At 59.9% G+C, this 11442-nt stretch overlaps 1 protein-coding gene across 1 annotated transcript in view; it reads right to left on the bottom strand.

Annotated features, from left to right (window-relative positions):
* Positions 1-8503: 8503 nt before the first annotated feature.
* Positions 8504-11442, bottom strand: part of LOC147600347 (axonemal central pair apparatus protein HYDIN-like) — a 45486-nt gene continuing 42547 nt past the window's right edge. The window contains exons 38-41 of the mRNA XM_086751237.1: positions 10747-10812; positions 9509-10172; positions 8760-9408; positions 8504-8648 (exon numbers count right to left, since the gene is read on the bottom strand). Coding sequence (XP_086607363.1) covers positions 8504-8648; positions 8760-9408; positions 9509-10172; positions 10747-10812 — 1524 coding nt within the window. The remainder of the gene's footprint in view (positions 8649-8759; positions 9409-9508; positions 10173-10746; positions 10813-11442) is intronic.

Genomic DNA, 11442 nt, shown 5'->3' with positions numbered 1-11442 from the left:
TCCTTGCTGCCCCAGCGCCACAGAAACCAGCCGCACCTCCCTCCTTTGCTGGGGCAGGCACACCAGAGCGCCTGGCTAGCAGGGCCTCATCTCACAGCAGCAACAGCAGCTCAGGGAAAGCACACAATGGCCACTGCAGGCATCTCTGACATTGCCGCCAGCACAGCCTCCCCGCTCCAGCACAGCCACATCCCTCGGGGTGTTACCCTGAAACACAGCAGCGGCCAGAGGAACTCATGGCAGGACCCAAAGGCTTCCTCCCAGCTCTATCACCTGTGCCAGGGCTCAGACCAAGCCAGCTAGCCTGCAGGACTGACCGTGAGCAGAGCCACACACCACCTGCAAACACCCACTCTGGCCCAATATGCCAAAAGCCAAGTCCCACACAGCCCACAGAGGTGCCAGCGCTGCCCTCAGAAGGGGCCAGCTGCTCTTCTCTCCGGCACGCTTGGTGATAACTTGGACCCTGCTTCAGCCCGCTGCCCTGCTCTGCTGGCACCTCGCACCTCCCAGCCTGCCCGTGGCAGGGCTCTGGGCACAGGCTGACACCCACGCGCACAGCCCAGCACAGCCGGCCCTGTCGCTCTCACGAAGCACCCCGAGAAGCACAGCCTGACACACACAGCTCTCCACTCTCTCCTGAACCCAGGCTCCCCCTGACTCCCTCACCCAGGAGCTCCACACGGCCTCCGCGCTCCATCGCTCTGCGCACCGGGGCTCCCTTCAAACGGATGCGTTTCACCCGAGTGCCCCTGCCCAGGGCTCTTGGGCAGGCTCTGGCACGGGGCTCAAGGGAGGTCAGTGCCTGCTGACTGTGGCTCAGATCCCTCATCTTCATCTCACGGCCAGAGATGCTTCTGCAGCTAAGGAAACAGAACTGCTTGGCTGGCCGTCACGAGCACAGCGGGAAACTCCAGTTGCATAAGATGGCAAACCAGAGCACTTCCAAACCAGGTCTCTGCAGATTAACTTCTGCTTCACAGGGAGCATCGCCGCTATTTCAGTAAGACTCCGTCCACGACACTGCAAACCCTGAGCCCTGGGCAAATCCCACGGGACGTCCAAGTGGCAAATACTTAAAAACAGCGCGTCGGCTATTCATCTTCCCCACGTTTCCTCTCAGACAAAAAGGCCTTGCCTCATGAACTGGCCCTGAGAAGCACCGCAGTCATTAACGCGCTTCCCCTGGGAGCGTGTGCACTGCGATCCTGAGCACGGCCTGAGCTCATCCTCCGCCCACCATCCTTTCAGCTCAGAGTCAGATGTTACCTGTGGGCCAATCCGTTTTTCCTTCTCTTCCCTACGCTGCTGCAGAGATGAGCCAGACACAGGGAAACACAGGGCTCCCAGGTCGGGTCAGCAGGGCAAGATATGACCTGCAGTTCTTCCCAGCCACTGCTTTCCGTCCGTCAGCCTCAGAGCAGCAGACAAAGGACAGCGCCTTCAGCCCCGTTTCACCAGGCAGACATTGCCATCTGGATACCACGGCCTGGTTATTTCCCTGCATGTTCTCATCCAGATGAAGACCCCGCAAGACCTGACAGAGGTTGCAGCAGCTTGAGGCAGGTCAGTCTTTCTGGCCGGGAGCTACATTAGCAGCAGAGAGAAGCACCTTCACCTCTTCTCTTCAGGGCAGCAGTATTCCCCTGGGAACTCCTCCTGGCTCATGACATGGGGCAGGGTCACACAGCCAAAGGATCTGTAGGCACAAGGCAGGGCTTCACACAAGGGCAGTTGGGCCAGGACCTGGAGAATTCAGATGGCTCAACAGCACAAATCCAGACCCAGAGGGGCCCTTCGGGGCCCACGAGCTTGGCAGAAGCGGCCGTTTCAGCCACAGGCACAGCTCTGTGTCCCCACAGACGCCGTGGCTGGCACTGCCCACACGCCAGCGCTCTCATTTCAAGGGACCCCACCTCCCTGGGGCTGAAGCAGCAGCAGCGGCCTCTGGCCTGGTCTGACACCAACCGACGGCGCTGCAGACGGAAAGGCTGGGGACGGATGGGCACACTGTGCGCTGCAGAGCACTGCGCCCAGCTGTTCTTGCAGGAGCACAGGCCAGCGGGTGAATTTGGCCTCAGCGCGCAAGAAATCCTCTTTCTTCTGCCGGCCAGGCCGCTGCGCTGCACAGCTCGGCCTCCATCTGATTGGCGGCCCGGGCTGTCACTCTCTGCAGGCACAGTGCCCGCCCTGCCCCGGGGCGATGCTTCCTGGGATTGGCTCTTTGCTCACTGTCAATCACGTGACTTGGCCCCGCCTACTCAAATGGCACTGGCTGTCCTGGGCCCACTGGCGCCCCCCTGACTTCTGGGCGGGCGTTGCCAGGCAACGGGCAGGGCCTCCCGCGTTTAGGCCCTCAGGATGGAATTTGGGCCCCCAGAAAAGGCCGGGGGTCAGAGCAGACGGGTTGGGACCCGAATAGTGAGGATTTTGGCCCTAAAAGTGGGGCGGTGGGCACTGACAGGATGGGCTGGTGCTACAAATGGCGCTTTGGGCCCTGAAAACGAGGGGAACCTCTTGGTTCCGACCCGAGCTGGCTTTGGTGCCCAATGGCTCCGCGCCGTGCACCACCCAGAGCCCTCAGCTGCTCCTCTGGGACACGCCTGCCAGCCCCGCCACCAGCTTTCCTGCCCTCCTTTTGACACCGCGGGTACGGGACAGCGAAATAAATTGCTGTGGGTAATGAAAGACACATTGTCCCTTAAAAATGAGACTTTCCAGATCACGACTCGGGGAGGCTGTGCCAGCCCAGAGCACACAGGAGGTGCCCACCTCTGTGCACGGGGACAAACTTGGCAGGATGCGAGTGCTTTTTCGTGCTGTGGGCTGTCTCAGGAGGGGGCAGGTTGCCTAACGCGCCTCTCCCCTTCCTCCCCTCCGGGTTCTTGTGCTCCAGTGGGGCAACGGGGGCTTTGCTGCAAGGACACCCCGGGTCAGCGTGACGCGCGGATCAAACTCTACAACTCGGAGTGAGTTACAAAGCAGGCATGTTTATTTGGCGCCGGGTGCGTGGGGGACCGCTCCTCCAAAAGCACGCACACCGACAGCACATTTTATCCAAAATTTATCTGGTGCAGGTACACACATCCATAGGATTGCACAATACAGACATACATGTGCCTGAGCGAGGCGGGGCTATTAAAAAACCACTTGCGTTAGCATTTCAGAGCTGTCTCTGGTGGTCGTTCCCTTCTCCAGGGGTCTGATCTTCCTGGAGATGAGCTTCAGTCGTTCACCCACGCTCTCCTTTCACTGGGGCATTTCAGCAGTTTCCCACTTCTGACCGAATCTGAACTGACATTCTGTCCGTTGCTAGACATATCAGTCCTTGACAAATACCAGTTTCTTGACAAATTCCAGTCCCTGACAAGCTGAAGTGAGTTTCAAGGCAAACAGGATTGCTAGGCATTGTCTAGCAGTCTCCCAAATCAAGCGATATTTCGCAAGCTGTCAGTCTCCCAAATCAAGCGATATTTCGCAGGCAGTCTCCTAAATCAAGCGATATTTCGCAGGCAGTCTCCTAAATCAAGCGATATTTCGCAAGCTGTCAGTCTCCCAAATCAAGCGATATTTCGCAGTCAGTCTCCCAAATCAAGCGATATTTCGCAGGCAGTCTCCTAAACCAAGCGATATTTCGCAGGCAGTCTCCTAAATCAAGTGATATTTCGCAGTCAATCTCCCAAATCAAGCGCTATTTCGCAGTCAGTCTCCCAAATCAAGGGATATTTCGCAGGCAGTCTCCTAAATCAAGCGATATTTCGCAGGCAGTCTCCTAAACCAAGCGATATTTCGCAGGCAGTCTCCTAAATCAAGTGATATTTCGCAGTCAATCTCCCAAATCAAGCGCTATTTCGCAGTCAGTCTCACAAATCAAGCGATATTTCGCAGGCAGTCTCCTAAATCAAGCGATATTTCGCAGTCAGTCTCCTAAATCAAGCGATATTTCGCAGTCAGTCTCCCAAATCAAGCGATATTTCACAGTCAGTCTCCCAAATCAAGCGATATTTCGCAGTCAATCTCCCAAATCAAGCGATATTTCGCAGTCAGTCTCCCAAATCAAGCGCTATTTCGCAGTCAGTCAGTTCCCTGTGCCCGCCCCGGGCACCCTCCTGCGGCCAGAAGGAAGGACGGAGCCCTCGCTCTCCCCAGGGGGGCCGACCACGGCCCCTCCCTTCTGTCCCGGGGGCTCCCCAGCGCTGCCAGGCCCCGCGGGGCTGCAGGGCCCAGCGCAGGCCGAGGCGCCAGGGCCTCCTGGGGCTCAGGGCAGCTTCAGGCGTCTCTGGAGCGCAGGCGCAGCTGCCCCCGGGCTCCTGCAGATGCACTTGTTTGCCTATTTGAGGGGAGGGCCCGGGGCTCTCAGGGAGGGAGCGTGGCCGAGGATGCGGCTCTCGCCGCGGGGAGCCAGGGGGTACAAAACCCAAACGCCCGCTCAGGCTGGGAGGCCCACAGGAAAGGTGGGAACAGCCAGGAGAGCTGGGCCGCCTGCCGGGGCGGGGCGTGCCGGCGGCACCAATCACGGCTGGCGGGAGAGCAGCACGCGCACGATTGATAAGCTGCCTGACCCATCACTTGATGGGAGGGGCAAGGGGCACATCCCACGCAGCCAATCAGAGGACGCAGCGCCTCAGGTGAAGGGCGGGCACTGCAGCCCAGCAGCCTGACCCCCCCCGGGGGCCAATCAGAGGCAGCATCCACACAGGGAAGGGCAGGCCCAAACCAGGGCAGAGTGACAGCCAAGGATCCAATCAGAGCAAGACGAGGGCAGAGTGACAGACCTAGGCAACAATCAGAGACAGAAAAGAGAGGAGTGACAGCCGAGCGAACCAATGAGAGGCAGAGGAGAGCAGAGTGACAGCCCAGCAGACCAATAAGAGCCAGCTAAGGGCAGAATGACAGCCCCGGGTACCAATCAGAGGCAGATGCGGGCAGAGTGACAGCCCAGGGCACCAATCAGAGCCAGCACCCCCGCAGGTGCAGGCCCGGGGCTGTGGCCGCCCGCTCCCCGACGGTGGCTGCGTGCCCCAGGCCGGCGCTGGCTCCTCAGATCCCCGCGGCCAGGGCGGCTCTGGGCGGAGCCTGGGCTGTGGCGGCGGCGCCAGGCCCGGCTGTGGGTGCTGCTGCGCGGTGCCCGGCCCAGGGAGGGCTGCTCGTGTTGGGGGGGCTGCCTGCTCTGGCCAGGGGGGCGCAGCTCGGGCTGCTGATGGCTCAGGCCCACGTTTGGGCACGCGCCACGGGCTCTCTCCTCGCCCGCAGCGTCCGAAACCAGGACAGCGAGTGTGTCCGTGGGTTCCAGAGGGGACAGCCAGGACAGCCGCTGCTCCTTGGGCTGGATGCTGGGACAGCGGGGTTTGCTGCAGCGGGGCTGGAGCAGAAGGTACCGGCTTCTGGTGGCTTCCCCAGGGTGACCCTGACTCACCAGTGCGCTCAGTCAGTGCAGCAGAGCTCAGAAGCGGTTTGGCTCTGAGCGCGTGTCGCGGCTGAGACTGCCTATTTACGTTTCAGCCGCTGCCTTGACTCATCCCGTCGCTCTGTGCGGCTGTGAAGTGACCTGAACGGCTTCCTGAAGGAAAGAGTGGCAGCAGCGGTCTCCGCAGCGTGAGGGGAAAGAATGAAGCAGCAGTTAGCAATTCCTAGAGTGCCATGAAGCTTAAAATGAATAACGACTGGCCTGGCCTGGTGGCCTGGCGCTGGAGTGAAGCAGTCCTTGGAAATCTACAGCTCTGAAGCTGAATTCCTGTCATTTCCTTTAGGCACCGCCTGCGCTTACAGCCCACTTGTAGATTTGTGTTGTCCCCCGGAAGGTGCAGGAGGTTTTGAGGACCCCACTACTGGGCCTTTTCACAGCAGAGATTAAACTGAAGCTGGGCTGAAGATGTTTGAAATGGCCCGGACACGGCGTTTGGTTTGTTGAGTTGTTAACGCGGGTGCAGCAGGCGGTATGAATGGATGCACAGACACCTCCTTGCTGCAGGGTGAGCACCTCAAGTCCCAGAGGGGTCGGTGCTACTCTCAGGGCTACAGAAGAATTTTCCTGCTGCAAGGCTCAAGTGGCATCTGCTGTGCAATGGTCTGTGGTTCCATGGGAGCGGAAGATTTTTAAGAGCCCTTTCTAGTTTCCTTACCCCAAGTCTGGGCATTAAGGTTCTGATGAAGCGTCTCCATGCGGACCCACGGGGTTTCCTCCTAGGCTGGGGGCAGAGGTGGAGGGTCAGATCTACTCGTGCGGCAGGGACTGATTTAAGCCCCTCCCCTCCTGTTGCAGGAACGGCCGCAGACAGAGGTGCTAGGAAACAAACATCCAACCTGTAATGAATTAAGAAAGAAGCAGAGGTCTGGGAGAGGGCTGGGGCTGAAGTGGGTGAGTGCAGGTGACGTGTTGTGGGGGATTTGTGCTCCTCTCATTCTCTGTCCAGGTTCCAGCAGCGGTCAGGGGGGTGTGGGGCACCTTTCCCCCCGGCAGCCCCCCGGGTTCTAGCTGGCTTGTTGGGCACGTTGTTGTCATCCATTGCTTTTTGCTTGCTGCTGCCCGCTTGTCTCAGCTAGCGGTGCTGTTTCCTATGTGCGACCAAATTCGCACCCTCGCTGGATGATATCCCTCACACTAGCCGTAGCCAGGAGCGCTGCAAGAGCTTGCGTGTACGCCGCTAAGCAGTTTGTACGCAAGCAGTCTCGCACTAGCACTTCCTGTGCAGCTGCTGGGAAAGAGGACCCTGCTATTGCAGTTTGCACTCTGTCTGCGAAGTGGCCGAAAGTCTCATTTGAGCCTTGTCTTATATGGAGATAACTCGGTGTCCCTGAGAGCACAGCATTCATACGCTCAAAGGCTTGTCGCCCGAGCCCAGCTGCAGCAATCAGCACAGGAAGTGGCAACTCAACTTGATCTTGCGGAGCGAGCCAGGGTCCCGCGCCTAGCAACATATCTATGTGGGCCCCATAAATGGGATGGTCTGGCTCATCTCTCGCCTGCAATAGCAGCTTTTCCCCTTCCTCTCGCAGCATCTGCTCCCAGATGGGGACTTGAGCAGGAGTAAGGCAAGCACGAGCGCATTGTCGCCAATCAAATATTAATGGGCCGCCCATGGCGATGGTGTCCAACAGCAGTTGTGCAGAGGGTCCCATGATACGCCCTTCTGTCACAGCTTTCCGCAACTGCATTAAAAGCTTGTAATCAAGCGGATTCCAAGCACGGTTTCCCCCTGGTTGGATCAGCCCTGGATATGCCGTTCGCGCTGGCCCCTCCTCAGGCTGCAGCGTGCAATCAGCAAGCACGCACTCCCGTGCGGTGATCGTCCAGCGTTCTGCTGCTGCTCGCTTCCTCTCCTTATTCGGTGCCCCCTCTTTGCACACCAAGCGCTTCATTTCTTCTCGTAACTCCTCTACCTTTTCCTCAAGCCTTTTCTCTCTTCCCTCTTTCTCCTGTATTTCTTCCCTTGCTCGCTCTGGGAGCAGCGCCTTATCCTCTCGCCCTGCTATCGGTACCCCATATGGCGGGGGCACTGAAGAGGGGACTCGTCCCCTTGGCTCCGGAGCCGGTGCCCTCTGGAGGCGCCTCGGGAATCCGGACCAATCCCCCTTTTCCCAAACCCCAGTACGCCCCACCACCCTCTCTTCCCCACATCTGACACTCAGACGGCGCTGAAGGGCCAGAGGGGAGCGTGTGGAGCGGCACTGTAAATGGCTCCAGTAACGGCTCTCCGGCCCCCCTCCCGCCATCTTCTTCCCCGCCGCCATTTTCTTTTCCCTCCACGACTTTAGCTGGGACGCAAACCTTCTCACAATTTGTTCCCCCACCCTGTTCCTCCCTGCACCCTTGTCCGTTGCCCGCCTTCTCGCTCGGTCGTCCTGCAACCGAGTGGGTGCTGGGGAGCGGTGCCTGGCGCCCGGACCCACTAACCCCTTTGGGCACGGCTCCTGCTGGTCCTTTGTTAGAGGCTTGGGAAGGGACATTCCTGGGCGGTTCCAAGCCTCAGGCCGCAGCAAAGCACATGCCGCCTGCCACGCACCCCTGCAGTCTTTTGCTTTCTCCAGCATGGCCCGGAGGGAGCCTAATGCCGGCAGAAGACCGGAGAGAGCCTCTTTGTTCCCAACACAGGCTCTCTGGAATAGTTCCTCTGCTGTTTGTTCGAGGGCCCCCTTACTCACACAGTGAGAAAGAGCGGCCGCTATACCTGTCCGCACCATCCAACGGAAGAGCGGGTCCAGGTCCTTCTTATGCACAGGGCTCTCCACCTGCTGCCCCACGCCTTTCAGCATACTCACCACTTGCTCCATCAAAGCCATATCGAGCAGCTGAAACAGAGACGCCTTACTGCGCGCCTCCCTCACCAATGCAGGCCTGCCTTATCACGTCGGGGTCACCAATTGTCACCTCTCGATCGGCAGCACGGCTTAGGCGCCTGTCCGTCTGCGCAACTCCCTACGCAGGTACACAAGAGACGGACACATGGTGTCTAGCTCTGAATGCCAATTTACTGCTGCGTCACAAAGCCTTATATACCCCCCGCTACTCGTACACCCGACCGCCCCCTGACCCTGTGATCCCTAGGTCCGCCCCGTGGTGCTCGCAGGCACCTCCCACCCGCCTGGCCCTGTATCCCGCAGTCAGCATCGCCGCCACCACTTGCTCCTTGTTGCAGCCGCCTTCTGCCCTGCACTCCAAGAGGTGGGGGAGCTTGTTGAGGGAGGTGGTCAAGCGGGGGACACTGGCAACATCGGGGACAGCGTCCTCAGCATTCCCCAGCCCCGCTGCCCCCACTCACTCCTTGAGGCAGCTGCCCTCCGCCACGTACTCAGAGAGGTCGAGGAGCTCAGCGAGGGCCTCGGCAGTCAAGCTGGCGACATTGGCAGTCAAGGCGGTGTCCTGGCCGTCCCCTCGCTGCGTCTCAACAGCTTGGTCCTGGGGGCAGTCGCCAACCACCACGTCCCCCGAGAAGTTGTGGTGCTCAGGAAGGAAAGCAGTGCTGGCGAGGCTGTTGGGGAAAAGCAGGACGTGAGGGACGGTGCCCTGGCTGTCCCCCAGCCCTGCCAGTGCCACTTGCTCCTGTGGGCAGCTGCACTCAGCCACATACTTGGAGAGGTCGGGGAGCTCCTTGAGGAAGGCGGTAAAGTCGGGGACATGAGGGATGGTGTCCTTGCTGTCCCCCAGGCCTGCCAGCACCACTCCTTCTTGATGGCAGCCGCCCTCCGTCCCGTACTGGGAGAGGTCGGGGAGCTCGTGGAGGAAAGCGGCCAAGCTGGGGCTGTCGGGGACACTGGGGACAGTGTCCTCAGGGTGCGCAGCGTGGGGTCGGCTGAGCGTGTTGTTGCTGGTGGCGTGCGCTGGCTGCTCCAGAAAGGGCTGGGTGAGAGCGGCTGGCCCCTTCTCGGGCACATGAGCAGGCTTGCCCGGAACTTCCAGCGTGCTCAGTGCTGCAGGAAAAGCAAACACAGCCGAGCCAACCGCGGGGCGATGCAAGATTTCCTCGGCTTGGCCACCCGCCTGCAGGCTCCGTCACCCCGCAAAGCTCACCCTGGGGCTTTGCTGTGGTTCTGCCAGTGGGCAGAGCGAGGACAGGCTGGCGTGGGCTGGTGGCAGGGACGCTGTTCTTGGTGGTCTCCCCGTCCTCGCTGGAGGCCTGTGATGGCTTCTGGGTGCTGCCGGGCAGGGTGCGGAGCGCAGGGGGGCCCTGCACCCAATGCTGAGCTGCAGGGCGGCAGGGTGGCGGGGGCCCGTGGCAGGCAGCGATATGCAGCGGGCAGGAGCCTGTGGGGTAGAGGGGCTCCCCCTGCACCACAGCCCACAGCCCCAGCCCCGTCGGCTGGTGGGACACCAGTGTCCCCCTCACCACCTGCTGTTCCCAGCCATGGGCACGGGGACAGGGAGCAGGCATGGAGGGGAGCTGCACCACGGGAGGGAGCTGCCAGCTTTCGGGGAGCTGCTGCAACTTCCCCGCGGCCCCCAGGGGCCCTGGCACCCCGTGCCAGACGCTGGCCTGTGGCACCTGGTAGGTGACGGGGTGGACCTGGGCAGGCTTACAGGACCCCGGCAGCTCTGGAACAGAGGGCAGCACACAGGCGGGGACCGGCGGCGGCACGCCCGGAACCATGAAGCTCACACCGGGCACCTTGGGCGGCATCGACAGCTGGAGAGGGAGCTTCTCTGTGGGGGAAGCAAAGCGGGGCGATGGGGTGAGCTGTTGGCAGGTGGGTCCGACAGGGGGTTACCTGGAGGGCAGGAGCCCCAGGAGGAGCTGGAGCCTGCTGCTGTACCTGCCATGGCAGCTGGTCAGAGTCAGGTTTCTGGGGGACAACCAGCCTGCGTCCCTATGGCGAACACTGCGCCAGCACCTGCTTCAGCCAGCCTTGCCAGGGTTTGACTTTTCCTACCACAGCAACTCCCCAGCTCAAGGATTTCCTGTCCCGCTGATGATTTCCTGTCCCCAGTGCTCATTTCCCATCCCCACAATGGATTCCCAACCCAGCCATGACTTCTCAGCCCTGTCACGGTTTCCTACTCCAACAGTCTCCCATCCCCACCATTTCCCACCCCAAGTGTGATTTTTGCGGGGAGGTGAATTTTCTGTCCAAGGGGAAGGGATGGGGCCAGCACCCGTGGCCTGGCCATGCCCACCTTTGTGTGCTGCTCCCTCCTGCCCTGGCAGTGGGGATGGGGCTGGTTTTGGCACTTTTGAGGTTTTGTGACCCTGTCCCTCTCTGCCCCAGTGGGGCAACTGCTGTTCACAGCTGTGGTGGAACTGGTGCCGGTACTGTGCGGACACGATGGGAGCTGTCACAAAAATGCGACAGCTGGCCCGTGCCATCCAAGCAGAGAGGCTGGGGCGCAAAGTACGGCATCACAAGAGGAATTCTTGCAGTTGTGCATCTGAATGCGCGCCCACACTCTGCTGTTCTGCAAAGCAACTCCAATTCTGTGGCATCGTCAGCCGATTCTTTCTTGATCCAGGCATCCCTGGAGTCGCTCTTGCTGCAGTTCCCTGTCTCTGCTGCCAGAGAAGGGCTCAGGCACCTGGGAGTTGTCCTTGTCTCTCTTCTGGTAGAGACCTGAAGCAGCTTGCCCCCAGAACAGACCTTCTTGTGCAGAGAAAGCCCTAAAAATGTAGAGCAAGTGCTTGGACCCTCTTGGACCCAGAGAATGAATTGTCTGGCTCCTCTGAGAACCTCGTGCTGCAAACATTTCTGAACCTAACAAGGATGTGTATCCTGAAGGATTGTTTGTCCTGGCCAGAGTAACAGGGTTGCTTAAAACTGGGACCCTCATGCAAACAAGTAGAGGAAGTTGTCGGTCCTTGGTTTTTACTTTTTTGGGCAGGCGAGTGTCTGCGTTCCTTCTTGTCCTCATCTCCCTGACCTTTACCGGTTTTCCATAAAATACGTCAGAATATAGATGTGGAGAGCTGACTGACCCTACTCTCTTCTTGCTGTCTGAATCCCATCCTGACCTCC

Source organism: Chlamydotis macqueenii, chromosome 6, assembly GCF_036417535.1.
Source record: "Chlamydotis macqueenii isolate bChlMac1 chromosome 6, bChlMac1.mat, whole genome shotgun sequence".
In the NCBI taxonomy this organism is placed as follows: domain Eukaryota; kingdom Metazoa; phylum Chordata; class Aves; order Otidiformes; family Otididae; genus Chlamydotis; species Chlamydotis macqueenii.
Note: the sequence above shows the minus strand (reverse complement) of the source record. Positions and strands in the feature narration are given on the sequence as shown.